Consider the following 25410-nt stretch of genomic DNA (forward strand, 5'->3'; position numbering starts at 1 on the left):
CAGGTCAACAGGTCAGAATCAAACCGACTCATCACTGTGTTGTTGTTGTCGTCGTTTTTCTGCTCGTCCTCAGTTTGTCTTCAGGACAGTGTGCTGGCGTTCTGGAGACACGGGATGCAGGGGCGGAGTTTCAAGACCAACGAGGTGAAGAAAAAAAAAACATGAATTCAGAAGTAACACTTAATGTTGGTTTGTCTGTCCTGTACCATACTGTACTTTACTGTCCTGTCCTGTCCTGTACTGTACTGTCCTGTCCTGTACTGTACTGTACTGACACACACACACGTGTACTGTCCTGTACTGTCCTGTAGTGTACCACTGTCTAACTGACTTTGTCCGTCTGTTGATCAGATCACACAGGAGATCTCTGACAGCACACGAATCTTTAGACTACTGGGATCAGACAGGTGAGAACACACACACACACACACACACACACACAGAGGTTATTATAATTCATGTATTTCTCACACATTACATTCCCTAGACCTGAACAATAAGCTTTTCAAAGAACTTTGTTTTCCTTGAAACATGAAAATTCAACAACAGAAACAGAATAAACAATGTCTGAATAAACTTGAATAAATATAAATGTATAAAAATATATTTACCAGTTTGAAGGAAAGGTTGGCCTTTACTATTGCAAATATATGCCTAATCTTACCCCTAACTCTAACACACACACACACACACACACACACACAGACACAGACAGAGTACACGTGAATACCGTCCCAGTGTTAACTCACACTTTGCTGATGTTGATGTTGATGTTTCATCACTGAAGACGTGCAGACTGTATGGACCCAGAGGCTGAGGACATTGGCCTATCTCTGCCCAGGTACACTCACCGCTCACTGGACAAAGTGGCTCCACAAACTCTGCCTCTCTCTCTGTGTCGGGACTCTGTCGATGAGAAGCTTCATAAATGTTCTGTTGGGGAGGGAGGGGGGGTTTCCTGTGGGTGTGGGACTTAACAGCACAAACACCAAATCACCTGATCCAATGATGAAAATTTAAACTTGACAATCGGATGATTGATCGTTGATTGATCATTGATTGATCGTTGATTGATTGATCGTGTCTGGAGCTGATGATTTGGTGTGGACTCTGAGCTGCAGCTGAATCAGGGGCGTCAGTATTAACACATTTCTATCTGGTTTCTCCTTCAGTCAAAGAGCTTTTATAAAATCCATCCCCTGATTGAAGGCTCCTGGGTCTAATAATAATAATAATAAAACCAAACCTCTAATAATCTCTAATAATCTCTAACGCTATCTGGTCAGAAAAACTAACAACATGCTGGAGGAGATGGGGTTGCTGTGGCTCATGGGAAATGTGGTTCTGTACCTGTGTTACTGTTGTAGGTCACGTGACTCTGTGCTGTAGCTCTCCCTGCATCTGGTGGCTGTAAAGAAAAAAACAAACAAACAATAAAAATAAGGTTAATTACCACCACCTAGTGGAGAATAGATGTGTGTGCATCAGTGACGTTGATGTTACAGAAAGATGTGATTTAAATGAGTTACTGTGATTTATTTCAGTCTCTGTCTTAGAATCTTCAACTATAAAAAATACAAACTCTGAGACTGATGTTTACATTTTTTTTTTAACTTTAAATCTGAATTTAATTCTCTGTCTGTGTGTGTGTCTGTGTCTGTGTGTGTGTTTACACACACACACACACGGAGAGTCGACCTACAGACAACCCTACGGCCCACAGCAACCTCTACATCCTGGCAGGCCACGAAAACAGCTACTGAGACCCACAGTGTATATACACACACACACACACACACACACACACACACTAAACCCCCACCACTGTTGCTATTAAGAGAGTGTACAAAAGAGACACATGTTTCATTCCCCTCACCTGGACTCCTCCTCCTCCTCCTCTTCTTCCTCCCGTCAGCCTGTGGACGGTGTAGCTGTGAAAACTCTGTCTCAGACGTGAACTGTTTCACAGACGTTTTCTAAAAAAAAAAAAAAAAAACAACAACAAAAAACAAAACAAAACATCACAGTGTTTTCCATGTGTTTCAGTCCAGCATGTTGTAGTAGGAGAGCGGGGTGGTCGACGGTTCGAAACCCCCAAGACAGAGACTTCAACCTAGAACCCTAATATAATCCTACACCCCCCCCCCCCCCCCCCCCAGAACAACAACACTGGAAACAACAGCGTCCAGCAAAGAAGTCAACACTACGTCTACTACTACTCCTTGTACTCCCTTTAGTACTACTACTACTACTACTACTACTACTACTACTACTCGTGCTAAAGCTTCACAACACACACACGGCCATCTTGCACAGAGTCCCTCCCTCCTTCTCTCCCTCTTTTTCAAGCGTCACCTTTATTTATTGTGGCATGATGTAACTTCACACTCACCGCGGTGTCTCGTCTCTTCTATTTGTGTTTATTTTCTTCTTTTTTTTTTAAAAAAATGTAAAAGAGAAAATTTGATTTAAAAATCTTCACTACCTTTTAAAGTTCCACCCCCCGACACACACACCCCCCACCACACAAGTGCTTATTTGACACCCCCACCACCACACAAGTGCTTATTTGACCTCTATTTAACTGTTGTAAATATAAATGTAGTATTTTTTTGAGGAACACTAAAAGGACTGGTCGTGTAGATATAGTACGAGTGTGTGTGTATATTTGCTCTGTACATCTGTGGAGGCAAATACAGTCCAGGTGAGACTGACGCCCAGGGGGTAGTTGACTCACTTCCTGTTTCCCTGATCATGTGACAAAGTTCAGGAAGTGACATCACTTGCAGTATGCTATAGTATTCTAATCCTAATCAGGAAAGTGGACGTGATTGTTTTGGTTTTTTTTTTTTTGGCGAAAAATTTAATTTCTCCTCCATCATCTGTTCCTTTTAGTCGTTTTACATCATTTTTAACAAAACAACCGTAATATTAAAAACGTAACGTCGAACCACCTGGTGTTTAAACTTTGCACAAAAAGGACAAAATGTATTTGACAAACAAATGTGATGTCATTATATGACCTGGTGTGTGTGTGTGTGTGTGTGTGTGTGTGTGTGTGTCAGAGAGTGATAGTAACAGTCGTGTCAGAGAGTTACACAGAATCAGACGTCAAATTTAAAAAAACAAACAAACGGGTGAATAAGTTGAATACAGTAAAATAAAAGTGATAATTATACTTCAGGTCTGAGAGAAATCTTTTGGGGGAAAACATCTATTTACCGCTGTCCAACCTGCAGGGGGTGCTATAAAAGCATTGGCTGTAAAATAGAGGAAGTATTTATAAAAACATAAGGATTATGTGGACAAGTCCATGTGACCTGATCCTGACCTTTGACCCAGAGTAAAAATACAAACAGATGACATCATCACTGGAACATTTCCACCTTTCTTTCATACGTTAAGTGATTGAAATCACAGTTTAAACATATATAAAAATATAAATATTAATCATTAGGATCAAACCTGATGATGGACATGACGTGGCTCAATATATGGTTCATTTAAATTATCTGTGTAACTCTTTGACTCCACTCGTTACTGTGACTCTTGAAGACTGTAGTCAACACTACCAGACGTTACAGATGGAGACACTAAAAGTTTGTTTCTCACGAGTAGGCAGGTTCAAAGGTCAGAGGTCGCTTACCTAGCTTCAGCCTGCAGGATGAAGTCTGTTCTTCTTCTGCTGTTGCCTTTTCCAGTGGTACAACAGCCGACCAATCAGCTGTCAGGGCCTACACAGACACAGGAAAGCACATGAGCTGCTGCTGTGAAACTTTCTCATTAGACTAGAAATCTTTTTTTTTGTGTTTTTTTGCTAAATTTAATGCTGTACTGGCCGATGCTGGAGTGTTACTACACTTTACCACCAGGGGTCTCAAACTCAAGTTAGCCGAGTTCAAAACAAAATGTTTATTTTGGTCAAATTTAAATACTATATAAAATTACAGTGCCGACCAGTAATAATTTAATTCCTAAATGGCAGATGTTTGCATTTTAAAAATTGAAACAAAAATAAAATTCAATCTTATTACAAGGACAAAATTATTAATGAAATTTAGTCAGGGCCAAAATGTGAGGTGTTCACGGGATAGAAATGTCCCCCGAGCCAGGAGTTTGTTACCACTGTGTTACAAGTCGACAATTTAGCCAATTCCTGTTTTGTTTTGTTCAGTATGACATTTTTACCCAGTGACAGTTCAGTAAACGCCTCGTGATTTTAACTTTGACCTTCACGCTCGTACACCGACCTCCAGCCCACATCCGTCACATCCGTCACATCCGTCACATCCGTCACATCCGTCACTCATCGGTTTGAAACATCTGAACTGGACCAGAGTCCAGACCATGTGGTCAGTTTGAACGTCGCCGTTTGTTTAGTCATTTACACAATTTGAAGACGTCACATTTGGTCACAGACTGAATTAAAGAAATGGATGAAGCTGCTGGATACAAAATGGAGGAATTTTTATGATTTATTTTATTTTTGCTTGGTTTTAGCTTCTCTAGAACGACTTCAATAATGGATTTACAATGGTTGGCTATTTTTGCTGATTTCATGACATTTTTTTAACCTTTCTTTCTAAGGGCATGTTCTCTAACACTTAGCGATAGCTATAAAAAAAATGTCTATCTTTCAGACAGTTTTGTACCTATAACTATTTGTTTAAGTTTTTTTATAGGTACAATACAGTTCTCAGTGATATGAACTTTACTGACACATTTTCTCTTCAAATTTCCTCATCTGTATTTTGTACCTCAAGGCAACATCCACTTCTTATATTTAGTCTGTACGTTAGACCTAAATATTCATCCAGGTTTTATTTTTTAACTTTTTTCTTTAATTAAACGACCAAGCCTTTTACCAGTGACTAAGAAATTAAACATTCCTTGGTGTGAAATCTCAATAGTTTGTGTAATTTCTGTTTTTATGTAAAGCCACAATGTTGATGAAACCTTTGAATGGCCAAAATTAGGTTTTAGTCTACCTCGCTTTGTGTCCTAGAAATTAAGCTCATGAAGAAAAAAAAGGCAGCCATCAGCAGTGTGTCAACTTAGTGTCAGACGTAAGAAAACAATTTTTTAATTATTATTATTTTTTTCCACATTTGCTGTAAATGAATAGATTTTAATGTTGAAGCCAAGCTTTTTTTTGAAACAAGCAGGTTCTTCTTTTTTTAGGAAATACTTTTTACTCATCCATTAACTTGGAATAACAATAGGTTTCCGTGGGATTTAATCAATCCCCGTTTCTCTGGTCAAACACAGAAGTTTCATGAACATCTGACTCAGTTGATTCTCAATCATGTGGAACTTTTATGCATAAATCATAAATGCTTTTTGGAAATAAACAGATTAGTAATTTATGTTACTGATACAGATTGAAAACCTCGTGTCTCCTCGGCTCTGTCGCTTTTTCATCCACTCTTGTCCTTTTTTTTAAGTTTTCATGTTTTATTGCACAGGTTCTGAACGTGTACATAGTGTAAAATAAAAAATGGGTTTGTTTTACATACTGTATAATTGCCTATATTTTGTTTCAGAAGTGTAACAGATGACAGGTTAACACAATAAAAAGAAGGACGCAAAAAAAAAAAACAGGTCGCACTGCTGTCTTTTGTTCTTTCTGTTAAATATATATATATTTATATATATCATATATATGATTCATATAAATATATCATATATGAAAATGTGAAATGTTTGTTTTTCTGGTCAAAACCTAAAAAACAATTGACGAAAATGTTTGTAAAATTATTTTTAAAATATTTCACTTTTCCTGCATGTTTCTCATAAAATTAGGGCATTTCGAGAACATTTTTAGAATTTTTATTTTCTGTCAGAATGTAAACTTTTCAAGTCATTTTTGGTCAAAAACTAAAAAAAATTACAAATATTTTTGTAAAATTATTTTTCAAAATTTCATCTTTTCCTGCCTGTTTCTCATAAAATTAGGGCATTTAGAGAACATTTTTAGAAATTTTTGTTTATAAACTTTTCTGTCAAACTGAACTTTGTCATTTCCGATTAGAAACTAAAAAATTGACGGAAATTTTTGTAAAATTATTTTTAAAATATTTAACTTTTCTTGCATGTTTCTCATAAAATTAGGCCATTTAGAGACAGTTTTTGGAAAAAAAAATTCTAAAACATTTTCTGTCAGAATGTGAACTTTCCATGTCATTTTTGGTCAAAACTAGAAAAAAATTGACAAACATTTCTGTAAAATTATTTTTCAAAATGTAATTTTTTCCTGCATGTTTCTCATACAATTAGGGCATTTAGAGAACATTTTTAGAAATTTCTTTCTATGAAATTTTCTGTCAAAATGTGAACTTTGTGTCATTACCGATCAAATACTAAACAATTTTGACGAAAATTTTTGTAAAATTATTTTTAAAATATTTAACTTTTCTTGCATGTTTCTTCGTAGCCCCTAAAGGGACATGGGAGGGGGGGAGAAACGTATCTTGTGCGCACGAGATATCTTAGATATCTAAGACATTTTGCCACACATACACACATGGTAATACATTAAAAAAACACACACACAAAAAAAACAAACAATCATGTACAGTACGTACGGTTGGAAAATCTAAGACACCGGCATGTCATGCGTGACATATGTACTGTATATATGGTGAGCATTTAATTAATGTAGGATACCTCAGTTCGACACAAGAGGGCACTGTTGTTATGCCCTCCTATCGCAACGACTGCGATAGGAGAGAGACCAGTGTATTTCGTGATAACTTTCACGTAATTACGTGATGTCTGTAAAGCACACCGAGATTTCTTTGTGCATGAAATAAATAGTGCTCTATAAATAAAAAAATGAAATTAATGAAATAATGAAAGTCCACCTGCAAGCCAAGAATATAGCTCGTTTACACGATTCAGTTGAATTGTACTTTATGCTTGGCCTGAGGCATGGTGAGATTTTACAATTATTGGGCTCAGTGGATGAGATTTATATTATTATGCGTTCTCTCAGAAGAATGAGGAGGATGAAGGATGAGGATGATTTACGTATATCCGTATTTACCTTCACGAACCTCCCTACACTGTTATCAACAGTAGAACAACAACAACAGTGCCCTCTTGTGTCGAACTGAGGTATCCTACATTAATTAAATGCTCACCATATTTACAGTACATATGTCACGCATGACATGCTGCTAACTTAGATTTTCCAACCGTACGTACTGTACATGATTGTTTTGTTTTTTTAAATGTATTACCGTATATGTATGTGTGGCATAATGTTTTAGATATACTTTCTCGTGCTCACGAGAAAGTATCTCGTGAGCACGAGTTACGTTTCTTTTCTTTTTTCCCCCCATGTCCCTTTTTGGGCTCCGTTTGTTTCTCATGAAATTAGGGCATTTAGAGAACATTTTTAGAATTTTTTTCTCTAAAATTTTCCGTCAGAATATAAACTTTTCATGTCATTTTTGGTCAGAAACTAAGAAATGTGACAAACATTTTTGTAAAGTTATTTCATCTTTTCCTGCATGTTTCTCATAAAATTAGGACTTTTGGAGAACATTTTTAGAATGTTTTTCTTTAGAATTTTCTGTCAAAATGTGAACTTTTCGTGTCATTTCTGGTCAAAAACTAAAAAATGTTGACGAAAATTTTTGTAAATTTATTTTTTAAATATTTAACTTTTCCTGCATGTTTCTCATAAAACTAGGGCATTCACAGAACATTTTTAGAATTTTTTTCTATAAAATTTTCTGTCAGAATGCTAACTTTTCATGTCATTTTTGGTCAAAAACTATGTTTATAAACAACCCAGGAGCCAGTCTATTAAAGTGGAAATCAAGATGATTTCATTCGTGATGAACCGCAATTAAAATCATGCACGTATTATTTTAACATTGGTGTGAGGCGCCATCTAAGCATCGGTGCTAAGCTAGGCGAAAATAATCGATACCATAGAGGCACATTTTGCTTAACGGACAACGGTCTTAACCAAACGACAAACATAACATTTGGGAAACAGGCAAAAACACAGATACTCTACTTACCGCCATATTCTTTCGCGGGTTTGACGTGGAAGTTTTGAGAACGAGAACTCCGTCCGTCGGTGCAGGTGCATTTTGAATCGTATGATTGCTTCGTTTGCGTTTAAAAAAAACAAAAAGCTGGCTGAGATATGACGAAAGATTCCTTTATGTTCTTGGGTCTTCTGCTCCACGGGAACTCTCTGCTTGGCAATCCTCAACCTGCGTTTATTGTTTGGCACCAGCCATAATCCACCGACATTTTATCTCTTAGTCCACCGGCTGATAGTGATTTGTCGTTCGCGAGTGATTCGTTCGATATGAACGAATCTTTCATATGACTCGTGACACCCGAGTCATATGAAATATTTGTTCATATTGAACTCACGAATCACTCACAAATAACTCTATGTGAACTAATCATTCTCTGTGAACTAATCTTTTGCTGTGAACTAATCCTTTGCTGTGAACGAATCACTCTCTGTGAACTCATCTTTCGCTGTGAACGAATCTTTCGCCGCAAACTAATCTTTCGCCGTGAACTAATCTTTCGCTGTGAACGAATCACTCTCTGTGAACTAATCTTTCGCTGTGAACTAATCTTTCGCTTCGTTCTCGCAGATTCGTTTTATTTGTCACGTGACAGAGAGCCCGGGTCTCTTTTGCTCTCATTCATCTTCACATTGTGGTGTGTTTTTCTTTCTTATATTTCCACATGGTTTAATTGCTTTCAGTATTTAGTATTTAGTGTCGGAGAACCGCAGCCTTCTTTACAATCAAAGATCCGAATCAGTAAAAAGAGTCGGTCTTCCCATCACTACTAACGGGTGTAATTGTCTTCAAATTATTGTACTTTTCCGTTATCTAGTGGTCATACAACGGAACTGCAACCTCTCTAATACAATCAATAATATAAATTACAAAATACTATTTATTTTCAATAATTCAAGGTGTCAGTGGCAATTTATGTACGATCGTTGTTTTTTTTTTACTAAATACAGAACATGAATACATGAATGTTGCATCACAATGTGTCACATCTTTATTGCAATACTTTCATTTTACTTTGGTTGCATAGGTCTTACTTACCAAAAAAAAACCAAAAAAACTATGACACAGTAATACCAAAATACACGCACGCTAGTAGAAAACTTTTCTGTAAATCACATTAAAATATATCAACATTTTCCACAACAGTTCCACAGTTATGATTGTTTAGATATAGAAATATATATATATAAACTCACAAAGCACTCATGTCTAGGCCATTTGGAAGAGGTAGAGATCACAGACACACAAGTACAGCCACAAAGTACCAGACATCATCTTCGACTACTGCATCACACTGTGCACGGTTCACAACCTCACATACTACACTGATACTCACACAAAAAACAACGTTTAAACCAAGAACAAAAACCGTATTCTATGCTCCTTTTATATCAGTGCAGTGCCATCAGTTCATTACAGGCCGTTACAAAAATGTTAGTAGGGCACAACATGGCAAAGTGCACGACTGTAAAAGACCTTGATACCCAACGTTCGATTGGGCTCAGAGGTGAAATCAGGTGATGTCGCTGAAATCATTAGTATTAAAAAGATCTTTTTTTTTTTTTTTAGCAGGTGATGTCCCTGAAATCATTAGTATTAAAAAGATCATTAAATTTATTTTTTTTACTTTGCTTAATTGTCCAGATACTTTGACATGTACTGATGGCTGAATTTTGAAGTTTTAAATATTTTTTAAATTAAACTCCACACAACTCAATTCATGCATGAATACCGGTAATTTGTGTTGATCAGGTCCACGAGGCTCAGAATGACGCAGACTTCGATAGTTCTTCAATTCACCCACTTATCGCTGCTCTAATACACAGTACAAACATGTCATTTACACAGCCTGCGGAAAGAGTTTTTGTTTCACTTCACAGTCAGATGAATTGTTCAGGACTGTAACTTGCGGAAAGAGTTTTTGTTTCACTGAAGCAACAACAACAACAGTCAGATGAATTGTTCAGGACTGTACACCGATTAATGCTGTGGAGGGACAACGAGACAACGAATGGACTGAAGTTTAGAGGAAAAAAAAGACTCTCCACACGTTCTGTGAGACACTTCCTTCCTGTTCCAGAAGTATAAAAAAAATTTTTTTTAACCATATTCGGGAGTATTGATTTGACCATAAACTGATTGATTAATCCACAGATACCAAGTGATTAATCATATTTTTTAAAAATGAAATAATTTGAAAATCATTTGTTTTAACATATTTGCCTCTTTTCAAACGAATGAACGAAATGAATGAAGGAGAAGATTCAAAAGGAAAGAGAGAAGTTAAAAACAAACGGATGACCTTTAAGCAAACATTCTTACGGGACAGGAAACCGTCAAAAAGAAACATCCTTTAACAAATAACAGAATGATGTGTTGTGTGTTTGTGCTGGTGGACCTTCCCGTTGTTCCTCACTCAGATAAACATCTCCTTGTTGACCCACATGAGTGTTCTGGTGTCGTTGGGTTTGCACTCGTACTCAATGCTGTTGAAGCTGTTGCCCCACTGACAGTGGTCCCTCTTGTTGTAGTTGTAGTACTTCACCTGCCACACGGTCTCAAACATGCCCACCTCTGTGAACTGGAGGACAGACACGCACAAGTTCACTGCATCCTGCTGTAGCACATGCAACAAATACTGAGATACAGTGGAGAAGTAAACCAGTAACCATAGAAACAACTGTAACCATCAAAGTGTTGTTAAAATATCTGTTACCATAGAAACAACTCTGCCAGCAGACGTATATCAAAATTAATGGACACAAACGCTGTAGTGAAAGACGATGATTAACAAGACATGGAAATAATCATAATAATTCTGATCTGATAAATTCATACCTCGATGCTGATTTGAACCGGTTGCCTCTCTCCACTCTTGGTGTGTGCCACCCCATCAGTGTTATACTGACCAGCGTAGACCACTGACTGAGGGTCCTTGGACTGCTGCTCCAGAGGAAAGGTCACCCCACCCACACTCATTGACCTGCATGCAGGTGACAACATGTCAACAAACATTTGTAAAACCAGTGGTTCAACATTAGCTCTGACATTTGTCTTATGTTGAGCCAATTAAAAATCATGAGGCCAAGTCTAAAGTTTTGAAAAAAAACGGAAACTACTTGTTATTGTGCCATAACACACCACAAAATGTGACTTTTTCACAGAGATTGGTGGAGGTGGAAACTACTTGTCACCAGGGGATGAAACGGCAGTGCTCCTAGAAATCGTGGGGGCGGTGCTGTGCCGTATCGCGGACTTACGCCCATAAAATGAACAGCGAGAAGAAGACAAGGAGTCGAAGGACAAACAGAAACGTCGAGTTTTTAATCCAGTTGTATTTCAGCTTCAAGTGTTGCCAGGGTGAAAGAACTCTGCCCCACGGCCTTCTTTGTTTCTTTAACCAATCAGATACTAGCAATTCTAATGTCTTCTAGCAGGCCACAGAAGGAAAGGAAACTACTTGTCATTGTGCCATAACACACCATAAAATGTGACTTTTTCACAGAGATTGGTGGAAGTAAATAAATACCAGGGGATAAAACTGCGCAGTGCTCCTAGAAATCGTGGGGGCGGTGCTGTGACGTATCGCTGACTTACGCCCATAAAATGAACAGCGAGAAGAAGACAAGGAGTCGAACGACAAACAGAAACGTCGAGTTTTTAATCCAGTTGTATTTCAGCTTCAAGTGTTGCCAGGGTGAAAGAACTCTGCCCCACGGCCTTCAAAATCAGAAGGCAATGAGATTGTTTCTTTAACCAATCAGATATTAGCAATTCTAATGTCTTCTAGCAGGCCCATAGATACAATTTAGCGATTTAAGGGAGTTGATTTGATGATCAAAAGGACACACTGTCTCCAAGCAAAGTTGCATCGAGTGATTTACACCCACGAAAATTAAGTTTTCTCTGCTTCCACTAATCCACTGCCGAGCGGACATTTTCAGCCCAAAGCGAAAAACAAAACATATGCCACAATATTTGACAGGACAGACTTGAACTTTCAGTATTTGAAGGAACGTCGATAGAAAAGGACTTGACGTAAGAACTTCAACGTACGGATAATCTGTACAACAGGTTAATCAAACTCATCTTCATGTAAGAAGGAAGAACGGATTCGTGTACAAAAGATCAGAAGTTTTGGTGAGTAAAATGATGTAAAATAATTATATTATATGACTATCGATGTGTTTTTTATGTCTATCATGTCGCAGTTGTGGCAGAATTGTGATCCGTGGGTTTGTTGCATTAGTAATGTCGTTATTATTACTACATGAGTTAGCATGGCTATAACGACTACAGCGGTTTCTATAGCCGTGATAAAGTTGTTAGGAAGTGGATTTGTTTAGCAGAGAAGTATACGCGGTACGCCACTGTTTTTACGTATGTCATTGTAAATAGCGAATAAATTAGGATTCATAAATTTGAGAAACTGCTGTGACAGTAAGGACAGGGACATTGAAGTCCCTAAAACATGACTGATTTGGGTAGATGGAACTAGAATTGTGCTCCGATTCACATCTAATCGCCACTTCTTATTTATAAAGTTCGTTGTGTCTTTTGTTTGCAGATAGTTGGAGTCAGAGTAGAAGATATGGAATATGCAATATGTAAATCAATGTGGCAACCCCTGAAAAAAGGGACAATGCCGAAAGAAAAAGAACAAAAAAAGAAGTTGTGTCATTGTTCAAGGATCTACTTTGTTTGTGATAAAGTAGTCTGATAACACTTTGTTTTTGTTTTTTAATAATGTTGAGATTTAAGTGAAAACTATGGTTTTTAGTAGCTACTCTAATCAACTTATTGTTCCCAACATTATAACGCTGCATCCGATAAACCTACTGCTGTTTATGTTTCAGTCATAAAGGTTAACAGCTGTGTGAAATGACCATGGGCGTCACGTCATCATGTGACCTACTTCTGTGAAATATTCAAAATGCTCACTGGGGCAGAATACACACTCTCATACAGAGAGTACTTTAAAAAAAACACAACAGCATACCCTGCTTACAGGAGTCCAACCAATGTTTGACACAAAGCACAGACACCAGTCATAATCTGAGGATTTGACATGTGGCCAGTTGAGGTTTATGCTGCCTTCAGGTGGTGCTTTGTAAAATCCTATTTCCCAGAGTTGTAGTCTGTACTGAAGGAGTCCCTCTGATCTACGGTGTTAATGACGAAAGTGTAGCAAACGATATTTCTTCCTGTGTTGTTCCTAAAACGAGTAACTGTTGAAGGTGGGAGTTTATTATGCGCGTGCGATGTACAGTATAACCACTTGACCCTTGAACACGTACAACATTTAGGACGTGTGCCAATAGCGTCACCTGGGGGTCAATAAGTTACAGTTTATCACCCTGTAAAAAAGAGGCAGAGAAAATCACATGACCAAAATAATGTTTGTTATAAGTATGACTTCTAGGCCTTATACACACATATTACTGTAAGAAATAATCTTAATCTTGTATTTATAAAGTATGTTTAGTTTATATGAGTAAATATATATTTATCATTTTCATTGAAGGCTCCCCAACCAAAAAATGTGGAGACACTCACAGGGGTGGGGGTCCATGTTAAAAGGGCAAACAACCTAATACGGTACCTACGTACATTAAAGCCCTCTGTGGTGCTATTTTGCATAAACTGATGACTATGATTCTATTGACAAAGTGTGATTCATAGTTTTACTGATTTGTGTCAGTTTGAAAAAAAAAATCATCTAAATATTAAATGACCGAACCGTGATCGTCGCTGAGATTCTATTTGAACCATTGGATTCTCGTCTCTTTCTACAAACACGAAGAGTGACCTACGTGGCTTGGACCGCTCCGGGTTTCACCACCACCTGGACCTTATATTTGGATCCGGTGAGCAGTTTGATGGTCCGGGTCTGACCGAACCTTGCGCCGTCGGATTTGAAGTAGACGGCGGTGTCGTTGGGAAGCATCTTCAACGTAATCCCGATTTTGACGATGTGCGGGGCTTCGGCCATGTTTCAGTACAAACAGCGGCACGTCTGCACGGCTGACTTTTGGTTGTTGTGTGTGTTATTTGCTGAAGGTCTCCCGTTGGAATCAGTCCATACATACGCGGAAATTCCGTGCGGAGAGGGTCATGGTAGAGACCATACAGCAGCGTAATCCTGTCTAACCTGCAGGCGCTCCAGATTAAATCCCAATCCTAATGCTCTCTCTCTCTCTCTGTCTTTCTATCTCTCTCTCTCTCACTTTTTGGTTATATAGCCATCTGCTGGCAGAGTGGTCTGAAGTCACTGATAGAAGTCAAAAGAATAGGAGCAGATAAATTTAATAGTTTCAAAGGTGATAATTACCGCGTGCCTCGTTTGATAATAATCAGTATAATAAACATACATACGAGCAATTACGTCCATGTACTGAAGTGCGATACCAATATTCAACCGCTAGAGGGAGGCATTTCCTTACTCATTCACTCGCTGGAACTTGGCTTCGGTCAAAGGCAACACAGGGATTGATGTAGGAAATCTACTTAATGTAGGAAGGAGTGGAAGAAGGAAAAATAAATATAAATAATAAAATGTAAAAAACAGAAAAGGGAAATAGGAAGTTAATGAGGAAACAAACGTGAAAAACACTGAAGAAAAGTGACAAAGTGACCTGTGAAAACTGAGACACTGAAGGACAATGAAGTTATTAATTCATTTGACATCTTTTTTGACAGTTTTTTTTATAGCGCCAAAATGTGAATGTAGAATTAGGCAGCACGTGGTTGACTGGTGAAATGACTGGGCTGATAGTAATCTTCCGTCAGGGGTTTTAGAAAGTAGTGAAAACAAGAGTTGACATGTTTGTCACCCTGCTGATGGTATTCTTTACACTTTAAAATGTAAACACAGGTTTATACATTGGACAAGCCAATTCAATATATGAACCTAAATATATAACCTTAAACCTACCTCTATATTTTATTTGACTGACGAGATCAGCCTCATGTTAAATCTTCCTAAATTTCCCCAAGGGAAATTCCAAAGGATTCATAAAGTGCTATCTATCTATCTCTCTATGATCCTCTATAAACCTCATGATTCCAGACTCTAATAAAAAAAGAAAAAGAAACCTAATGTTTACGTTGTTGGAGTTATTCATTTCAACTTGTCTGGCCCGGAGCCAATCATAAACCAACAAATACTCTGCTTGTTTTGGTCAGATGGCCGGTTCCCTGGCTGCGTAAGACCTGCGTCATTTAGCGCCTCTTGGTTTTAATACGACCGTCACATGAAGCCAGCGGAGACCACCTACCGACCGTGTCCAGTGGTTCGGGGTCCAATCTCTGCACTCTCTGTTAGAGGGAAGGAAGGAAGAGAGAAAAGGGGGAGTGAGACTTGTGGAGGTTGTGGGAGGGTGAGCGCGCCCTCCCCCAGCTGAATGTCTGTAGATGGATCCCCTCCTTCTTAACCAGCCTCTCGTCCAACCTAGTGCAGATGGTCGAAGAGGCCAAAGGAGAGAGAAAACCATGAGGCGGTGTGGTGACATGAACAGAACTCAGTAGCGCTTTCACTCATCGACTCCTGCCGTTTGGTCCAGTCACAACTAAGGTCGACTCAACTCCACACACCTCTGGCGCGGAGAGCACTCGGTTGCATGTGCGAATGCCCGCGGTTCTGCCGGCGCACTCCACGCCTGCGCTGGTGATGCCATGCCGAGAAGTCACACCGGCGACGAGATCGGCAGCAGCGGCGGAGGTGGAGGCAACACAGCCAACACAGCCAACACAGCCAACACAGGGGACACCGGGCTCTGGATAAAGAGCTCCTCGGCACGCCGGGCGCAGGATTACGCACTGAAAGATGTGGAGTCCGGGCACAGGGAGATGAACAACACGGCGCGCGTCGGGGACGGTCTCTTGTCTCCCGGAACGACAGGTGCGGCGGGAGCGGAGAGGAAGCAGGGAGCCCGGCTCAGTCTTCTGGGGAAACCGCTGACCTACAGCGCGCAGAGCGGTCGCCGGAACGCCCGGTACCGACGCCTGCAGAATTACCTCTACAATGTGTTGGAGAGACCGCGTGAATGGGCGTTTATTTACCACGCGTTTGTGTGAGTACTTTCGTTTTTTAGAACAACATGTGCTGCAGATTCACAGACAATCTCCAACACCCGTTCACTTTATTTACCTGTGCTGCAGATTCACAGACAGTCTCCAACACCCGTTCACTTTATTTACCTACTTTTCATGAACCATTTAATCCAGAGAGATCGAACCCTCGAAAGACTTGTTTAGAAATATATGTTAAAATTAAACCATGTCACATCAGACTGAAGTTTATCTCAGTTATTGATCATTTAAAGTCATTTTGTCAAACCTTGGCTTCAGATCATGTTTAGCTGCAGCCTCCACATCATGAGCCCCGTCATCATTAGTAAAAAGAAACAAAAGTATCTCTGTGCTCAACCCTATATCCGGTGAAGACATCCTGCCCAATTAGTCTGATTTAATTAGTGGTTGTGTGTTATTACAGGGTTTCAGATGACGATCGTTATCACCTGTTGCTTCAGCCAGAGTGTGTGTAGGAAACTGAAGCTGCAACGCAAAAATACTATAATTCTGCTGTAATTGTTGATGGAGTTTGATGGTGTTGACTGACAAAGAAAACAGCTGCAGTTGCAACAACAGAAGGCAATGCAACAAAGTAACAAAGTAACAAAGGTCTTGGTGCTGTTGTACTTTTGTAGCTCCTATCTTGCTCTGTTGCAGACAGTTGTGCTGCCTGAGAGGCACCTGCAGTTGGCCCGGTGCCACCAGTGCCCTTACTCCTCAGCATGACACCTGTGACGGAGAGAGAGTTAACATTGTAGAGGGAATTATGGGATGTGGTGAAGGAGGATGACATTGAGAAGATTAGTGTGACAGAGGGGGGGAAAAAAGGATGGATGCTTCAGAGGAGGGATGTGGCTAATCTTTAGTCTTCAAACAACACATACTGAGATGGATAGAGATCTAGGAAAAATCTCTGAAACCTCTGAAAGGTTTTAGTGAATTTATTCTGCTCCCTGGGCTAAATCACTGATTAAATTTAGGAAATATATGCAGCCTGCTCCTGCTTCATGCAGACTCAATCTTCACCAATTTGGACCTAATTTCAGACATTCAGGAGGCATCAGTCAGTGTTTGTCTACTCTTAATAGGATTGGTGCTGATGTTGCCTCGTGCTGTTTGTATCATTGAATCCGTGAATCCACCTGCAGTTCTTCTAATAATAATAATCTTTGCAGTTTGCTTGACAATCTATGAACTGTTTGACTGTGCACAAATGGTGAGTTAAGACACGGCCACCTATTTTAGGTTCGTGTCTTCTCTGCTGAGGCGTATTTCTCTCATTGTGGCTCAGTGGGGATGAGGTCTGCCAGACTCAGGGTGTTTTGTGTCTGGGTTTTCAGGACTTGTGCACAGACAGACTCTTGCATTGCCTCACAGAACTCAGTCAGGGTGAGGCGTCTATTGAATCTGGTAGATTTTCATGTTGCTGTCCAAAACGATTAGTGTCTGGATCAAATATATGCAGATAAACAAACAAAACATTTGAAAAAGCCACCGTACATGTACGGCCCCCGAAAAGTCCCTGAAAATGACCGTTTAGACACCGATGTTTAGTTTCATCTCCTTTAATAAACAATAGCAGCTCGTAGGGATTTTTGTGCATTTAAAGAAGTTCAGTGATGTTTTGAAAGCAAGATGCTGTAAATGTGTTGGTCTGGGGAGGGGGGGGGGGGGGGAGGGGGGGTAGTCACAGTCACAAGTCCTGACTTGTGGACAGGTGTTGCTCAGTACTTCCTGCCACAACAGTTTCCTGAGTTTCCTCTGTAGATGTTGCTCTTGTCTGTGCAGCAAACATCATCCTGTGTTTTATTTGTCTCTTAGTCAAACCTTGGAGAAAGCTAGCCTCGCTAAATGTTTCCTGTCTGGCTTCTGGTTATTGGCCATTTATCTAATTATGAACATGAACTGAATCTGCACACAGGTTTTAGTCAGTTTTTGTTGGAGATTTCTGCAAAGATTGGCCCTGCAGGTACAAGACCGTACAGTAAAGTCACATGGTCCGTCTGGTTAATGCTGTGTTAGAAAAGGTTGTGCTGTGAGAAGGAGGAAGTGGAGCTGTCAGAGAAGGGGCTGCGAAGCCGGATGTTGACTTTTTATTTGCTCAGGCGGGACAGCTGAGGTCAGCGGGGGTTAAGTTGTTACATCTGCTCTGGACTACAGCCTCCCACACTTGCTAGCTAGCATCAGCTGCAGATAGGAAGCAGGCAACTGGAATGAAAGATGTCACGGACATCAAACTCATCTCAGTACCGCGAAAACCTCCAACATTTGAAGGAGTTAGCTCCAAATGTGTGCTCAGCGACTACAGCAAAATTCAGTTTTAAACCTGTTTTCATCCGTTAGCCTGTTGGACGACGAGCCCATGGAGTGTTTGTGGGTAAAGTTCAGGGGTTAAGGTCACAGGAAACTTACAAATCATGTTTACATCTTTATCACAAGAATTAATGCTGTAACAACAACAAACAGCCAGAGGACAGATGAGGACAGTGATATTGTATCTTCCAAAAGCCGAAGGCCATTTTAACTTTGACGTAGAAATGTTTGCACAAACATTCGGACCATATTTCCTGTGTTTTGACAGGTTTGATGATGCCTAAACAGCGATACATTATTTGCATTATCTAAAAAAAAGTTATCCTATATTCCACTAGGGGGCGCTCTAAGTATAGATGTAAGATTTTTTTGATGATTTGCAAATAAAGGCACATTTTTGATTTAACACCTATCGTTTTGATTTAGTATTTCCTTCAAATAAAGGCACATTTTTGATTGTTGATTTGAACACCTATTGTTTTGATTTAGCATTTCAACACCACAACATAGAGAGACAGAACACTGTACTGCAGTTCCCTCAAGACAAAGTTAAAAAAAAAAATCTTGTATAAGTAAAACCCTAGATTTGAAGAAGTGAGTTTCCTCACATGAGACTATTCTTCTCCTATTGTTAATTACCAAAAAGTATGTTCCAGTAATTGTCCTGGCCCTGGTGTTCTCAGACTCCTGACACTTTTATGTGAACTCTTGAAGGATTTATCAGTGAAGACATTCCAGTCCCATACATCACTGCACCGGCAGCAATCTCCAGAATTAGATTTCCAAAAAGATAGAAGAGGATTTGGCCCCAGTACAGTCCCAGCGTCTCCTGTAACCGCCTCCGATACTTTGTCAACATTACTACCTATCACGGTGTAGTCGTTCAATCATAGAGGTTGGATGACATCATTTTTGTTTCTTATTTAAATTTGCTCCTGCAACCTTTGATGAACAAGGAGACGTTGCCTGTCGACAGTTAAGGAAAAAAAATGTTGCGAATCCAAAAATACTAATCCATGTCGTGTTTCTATTCATTTATTGATCGACATTTGGCCTCATTAGATGATGCTGGTCTTCTGGGGTTGGTATCATGTCAAAGCTCGACCTGATTCGTGCCCCAGTCAGAAATGTGTTCCTTTAATGATTATTTAATTGCAACTTTCAGCCAGCAGCGTTAAACATTCCCTTTTACAGTCACCACAGACTTGTGGAAACTGCTCCAAGTCATTAACTAGTTCAACTTTACTGAGCAAATAAATCAACTTTTTTGGCAAGTCGTTTTACTTTTAGAAACCAAATCATAATTTATTCATATGATTTAAAGCTTTCATGCAAGGTCAATGGAAAGTCTCTCAAATTTCATGTAGTTTCTTTTTCTTTTTTTAGAAGACATAATTAATGTAGTAATATTATCTGCCCTTATCTCCGTCCATCTCCCGGCACCTCTGCTGTTACATCCACCATCTTCTCTGTTCTCTTTTTCTTCTCCTCGTGTTGGACAATGTTTATTTTCAGAGGCAGCGGTGGCTCAGTGGTTAAGGAAGTGAACTTGGGTTTGAAGGGTTTCAGGTTTGAGTCCACCAGCTGCCACTGAGCTGCTCTGAGCAAGGCACCGTCCTCATACACACTGCTTATAAACTGCTCACTTTGGTGACGGGTGAAAAGCAGAGGACAACTGTTCACTTCTCTTTCGTTTCCTAAACTCCAGCTCCAACATCCTTTGTCCAACCATCTCCACTCTCTGTCCTCTCAAATTTATCTCCAAACTGCTCCACTTTAACTGTCACTCTGATCTGCTCAAGGATAGTTTGCAAACACCTACAAACAGGGACATTTTTACCAACCTCTACCTCACAAAGTTGTTTTTCTTTTTTAATTTTTGACGCCTCTACCTCTTAGCTCTGCACTGCACCCCTAATGGATGATTCACTTAATAACAATGTCAAATGTAAGGTATGCATAGTCATCCATGTGCACTGACATTTGAAACAGTTTACAGGATAAATTAATGAAGCTTCTATTACTTTGACTATTGACGGTGTAAACACTTGTTTAATCTTGGTCTCGTTTTTTTCTAGGAATCCACGTTTGTCTGGATGAACAGCCCGTCAGATCACGTGTGTTTGTGTAGGTGTTTGAAAACTCTCCTTGTGCTCGAGCATCATCAGACTCCATGATGTTCTGTAGATGTAGCGGCTGATGGACTGCAGCATGAATCAGGACACTGATAAGCATCTGGGCTCGCTGCCTGCCAAATAGTGCTCCCACACTGAACCATTAGGATTCATTCTGCTAATGAGATGGCGTGTCTTGAGATAATCACATTTAGCTGAAATGGGTTCCAGCCACAGTTTGCATTAGGTGAGCGATACACGTAAGATGTTTCCCCTATTACAGTTGTTTTAGGTTTTGCATTTTAATAGTGAGGAAGAAGAAAGAAGATTGTTGAAAAGAGGAACAGCAGACCTGGTGTCAGTCAAACGTGGTGTCTTACATGAACCAGTCTGGAGCAGAATAGATCCTAGGTCCTAGCTGATCAAAAACATGTCCACAAAGACTGCTGAAAACCTCCGAGTGTTTCCATGGTTGGATCATACGTGTGTGCAGGCACAGAGGCATTACTGGTGGTAGTGGTGTGCTGCACTTTTGGTGCAGGTTTTGGAACATTACTTAGCCATAAAGTCTGTCTTCGTCCGGTGGCCATGAAGCTCCGGCTGATTCCAGAATCCCTCTCCCATCTTTCATCGTTCATGTTGTAATAAATGATAGAAAAACAGCTTCATTAAAAATGTAAGGAGAATTTATCTTTCTGCTTATGCTCCTCTAAGTGCCCCACCCCCATTTGGTTATGTTTCTTTCTCTCTGCTCATCCATACATTAATGTGCATTTGGTTATGTTTCTCTCTCTCTGCTCATCCATACATTAATGTGTGTGGGGTTTAATGTAACCGATAGTAAATAAAGGGGGCAGCACTGGGTTATAACGACGACGACAAAGGCGACGTGAGAATGAAGGACATATTCAGTTTTATTAATCTTAGAGACGCGACCGTGTGAGTATGAAGATACAGCTGCTTGATTATGAGAACGTCATCAGCGTAGGGTGAATCCTAGCTGTGGTTTGCTCCTTATTACTCTGGCACAGTTGATGTAACCGTTTATCTGGCTATTGATTGGAGTAAAAAATGTAATCTTTCTCTAATTTTCTTCTGAAATTTTTGCCTATTTAGACGAGTTTCTGTAGTTTTTATACAATTAAATAAAGACTTCAAGCCCAGTATTTCAGAGTCTAACGTCGTCAGCCTGGAGTTGTTGTCAGCCATTGTCTCTGTGTGAACCACCTTGAAACAGGAAGGGGTCTGTGTCAGTGGTTTGACTGTGGTCTGGTGTCTGTTGAGCTCATGTTTTCCCGCCGCTGTGTTGTAGTTTCTCAGCATTTAGTTGCAGCATCTCTGGCTCCGCCCACGGACTCTGGTGTCTTTTGTCAGACTGCAGGTGCACTAACCAGAGAGGAAGAATAAAACCTGTGCATTCAGACACGGAGGACTTCAAAGTGGTCCCACACACAGACTCTACTCTGTTTCCTGGGTGAAGTTGTGAAATGTGAGCACATAAAGGAGTTTCTGTGTCGAAGTTACTTTCAGGTGAAAAGTTAGGAGGAGGAAAAGGAGGAGGAAAAGGAGGAGGAGGAGGTCGTGTTGGCTTAAACCCAATGGAAAAACCTGGAAAAAACGAAGTGCCAAAAAGATGGAGTAATAACAGGGTTGTGTGTGTGTGTGTGTGTGTGTGTGTATAAACACTGTCATGGTGTGTTCTGGAGTCGCAGTAATAGGTATGGTGCTGTTTTAGTGATTATGTGTGTGTGAGTGTGAGTGTGTGTGAGTGTGTGTGTGTCCTTCGTGTGTACAGAGCAGTGATGACATCAAACGACTCTGATGTGGTGAAGAACAGGAGAAAAACCACAGACAGTTGGACAATGAGTGAGTTCAAAGAGAAGTTGACAATGAAAACAGAGAGTTCAAGGTTTTTTATTTTTTTGTACAGAGCAGAAAATTCAGATCTTCATTCTTATCTGTACGAGAGTTTTCTTTCTTCCTGGTTTGAAAAGAGAGAGAATCTCCAGCACAAAAGAGAATTTATCCTGGAATAATTAATGAAACTTTTGTCACCTAATCCTCATCAGGTTGTCATCCAGAACTTTCTGTTCCATCACTGGTTCACATCAAAGGGACAAACGGTCATTCACACTACCATTCACACCAACACAGCTACACAGTCAAGAACAAGGAGAGCTAGCAGAGCTAACTGTTAGCTGGTGGAAATAAAGATTTAAAAAATAAAGATTTAATAAACTTATTGCTAATTTACTCTCATTCCTCACACTCCCTATACACCTAATATGGAGAACAAGAAAAATAAAGATTTAATAAACTTATTGCAAATTAACAATAAAGAACCATGTGAATAATCACGTGAATAATCACGTGAATAATCACGTGAATCAGCTAAATGAAGACTCAAAGACCAGGCATTTTACATGGTGATATTTTTCGACCCTACTGACATCAGTTGTCTGGAAAACTTTCACAAGACCCTATTCCAAATATAAGGAGCAGTGAATCCTGTGATCTAAAGCAGAACCGTTAAAAAACAACAGATTAAAGATTTCTCTACATGAACAGGTTCTCGGTTCTATTCCCTGTGAAAAAAATCCACCACCAAAATAACAAATTCCAAATTCCAGGCTGGCTCTTAGCTGTGAAACCATTGTTTATTCTGTCGAGTAACTTTGTGTTTTCTCAGCACTTATCAGAACCCACAGACACAGAGTTGATTTTTATTATTGAACTGACTCATTAGAGCAGTCCTGGTTTTCACGCTCACTTTATCTTTGTCGTTCTGGTGGAGTGAACTAAAACACACACACACACTCGCTACAGTCGTTGTTGTGTTGCACTTTATTTTTTGTTCTCCCCAGAAACTTACAATTAAGTTATGGATCAAACAACCAAGCTGCAGTAGGTATGATATCCCCCTTTCCTCCCCCCCGCCCCCCCTCCGTGTTCCATTGATTTTCCCACTGTGCCGAGTCGATGCTCGACACTCTTTGTCTCTTCCCCTGAGTTTGTGGATTTTGTAGCTTTTCTAGTCTAACGTTATACATTTAAAAACAATCAAAATAGAAATGAAAAAACGTTGCTCTCTACTCTGAGTTTTTTTGTTTTTGTTTTTTCTGCAGTGATGAATTGCTGCTCTGTTTCAGGTTCTAACCTGCTCTTTGACGACAATATTTATTTTGAAGACTTTGGTTTGTAACTGGTTTTGGTTTCATTCCAGAATCAAAGATAAACGTTGTGACGAGGACGACGTGGTTAACAGCCGCATGAGTACATTAGATTTTCACAGTGTGTGTGTGTGCGCCGCATGAGTACATTAGATTTTTACAGTGTGTGTGTGTGCGTGTGTGTGTGTGTGTGTGTGCTTGTTACACATCCGGCAGCCCCTCTCCTACATCAGCGGCGGTGCCACTTTGCTGAGGCGACTGCGGCGCTGATGGATGGAGACAGGCTGAGCTGCTGCGTTCTGCTGCCCACACACAGTGCACTGCTGCTGGGCTCGTGTCACGTTGACTCCTACCCTATCCTTGCCTTCTGCGTGCACACACACACACACACCTACACACACACACACACCTCAGTTAGCCCTGCCAGTTCTCTGCACAAGGACATGCTTCAGGAGCACTCACTCAGATGTATCATATATTTACGCCCACATATACATTAACACATGCAAATAAAAGCCCTCTCACCACTAGGGGCACTTTTGTCCACATGAACTGACTGGTGAGAGTGAAAGGACACGGGGACTTTCTAAAACAGTTCCACCTTGTTAGAAAGTAGGAAGGAGAGATGAGGAGAAACGAGCGGCACATACTCCGTGTCAGAGAGAGAGAGAGAGAGAGAGAGAAGACTCCTACGAGGCGCTGACTTGGCCGATGCTTGACACCTGCTTCCTGTTTTATGGTTAAGCCGCCTTCGCTTTGACTTCCTTTAAATGTAGGCAGTTTCACAACTAAACCAATCAACATCTAACTGAAGTTGGCCTAAAAATAAAATAGTCTAATTTTGGCCAAACAGTTTAAAACAAAAAAAAAGTTGTGAATGGATAGTATCATTACTTCAAGGAAACACAGATGTATGTTAGCATGTTAGCAAGATGTAAAGCTAACAGTTAGCTGAGAAGGTAGCTTGAACCTCAGTAGAATAGGTGGAGTTCATTTGAAGGAACTACTGTGGAAATGTTGCAATCAAGAATCAAAAAAGTTGTTGTTCGTCTTTGGCTGGTGTTGCTGATCTGTGGACGGTCATTATCGCCGACGCTCGCCGTCTCTTCACCTTTAACCAAGTCTTTGCCTTTGGCTTGAATAATTTAAATAACTGAGCTGTTGTGTTTTCATCAGAGTTTCCCTGTGTAAACATATTAGGATCCATGTTAGTAACACACAACTGCAGAAACACACACACACACACAACGAGGTGGAATTCTGCTTCCTGTGGATGTGTGGGAATAAACCGTCTCACGAGGGCGTGAATATTTCAGCAGCTCAGGGCACTGATGTGATGTATATACACACACTTCTAAGGGTCTCATAAAAATGCACAAAACAGCTCAGCCAATGGAAAAAAAAAGAGTCTGAATAATTTATTTCTCTTAGTCATACATATTTCCCCCTGGTGACACGGAGGCAGAACAGCAGCCGACGCCGCTGAGATGGAAGAGTCTGACAGGGTTTGTTTGTTGTAAACGTGTCAAGGTGAATCATTTGTGCCGACGGTGACGTCATCAGTGAAATGTTGGGTGTTGTAGCAGCAGTGGTGGGTTCGTTTAGAGGAAAAAAAAAAGATGAAAAAGGGATAGTACCAGGCAGCTGCCATTGTTGTTCACGTCACTCTGCTCACTTCCC

General features: G+C 40.0%; 3 protein-coding genes and 1 long non-coding RNA gene across 5 annotated transcripts in view; 2 read left to right on the forward strand and 2 right to left on the reverse strand.

The window, feature by feature from the left end:
• map4k3b (mitogen-activated protein kinase kinase kinase kinase 3b) overlaps positions 1-1651 on the forward strand; it is a 16768-nt gene extending 15117 nt beyond the window's left edge. The window contains 2 exon segments of the mRNA XM_025060668.1: positions 352-407; positions 788-1651. Coding sequence (XP_024916436.1) covers positions 352-407; positions 788-977 — 246 coding nt within the window. The 3' untranslated portion in view covers positions 978-1651.
• Positions 1-2537, reverse strand: part of LOC112487813 (uncharacterized) — a 2924-nt gene extending 387 nt beyond the window's left edge. Inside the window, exons 1-4 of one of the 2 annotated variants that reach the window (XR_003051264.1) lie at positions 1877-2537; positions 1351-1408; positions 750-906; positions 1-101 (exon numbers count right to left, since the gene is read on the reverse strand). This is a non-coding gene — a long non-coding RNA (uncharacterized LOC112487813). The remainder of the gene's footprint in view (positions 102-749; positions 907-1350; positions 1409-1876) is intronic. The other variant, XR_003051263.1, reaches the window with a different exon arrangement.
• Positions 2538-9847: 7310 nt separating this feature from the next.
• On the reverse strand, positions 9848-14269 carry cnrip1b (cannabinoid receptor interacting protein 1b). The gene is made up of 4 exons (XM_008321295.3): positions 13874-14269; positions 10899-11043; positions 9967-10641; positions 9848-9909 (listed from the first exon to the last, which is right to left on the reverse strand). Exons 1-3 carry the CDS (start codon positions 14050-14052, stop codon positions 10477-10479), a joined length of 489 nt encoding a protein of 162 aa, XP_008319517.1. The 5' UTR covers positions 14053-14269; the 3' UTR covers positions 9848-9909; positions 9967-10476.
• Positions 14270-15049: 780 nt separating this feature from the next.
• The window catches only part of LOC103386877 (potassium voltage-gated channel subfamily KQT member 5-like), a 72858-nt gene continuing 62497 nt past the window's right edge, over positions 15050-25410 (forward strand). Inside the window, exon 1 of the mRNA XM_025060703.1 lies at positions 15050-16132. Coding sequence (XP_024916471.1) covers positions 15735-16132 — 398 coding nt within the window. The 5' untranslated portion in view covers positions 15050-15734. The remainder of the gene's footprint in view (positions 16133-25410) is intronic.

This window comes from Cynoglossus semilaevis, chromosome 12 (genome assembly GCF_000523025.1).
Source record: "Cynoglossus semilaevis isolate Cse_v1.0 chromosome 12, Cse_v1.0, whole genome shotgun sequence".
NCBI classification, from domain to species: domain Eukaryota; kingdom Metazoa; phylum Chordata; class Actinopteri; order Pleuronectiformes; family Cynoglossidae; genus Cynoglossus; species Cynoglossus semilaevis.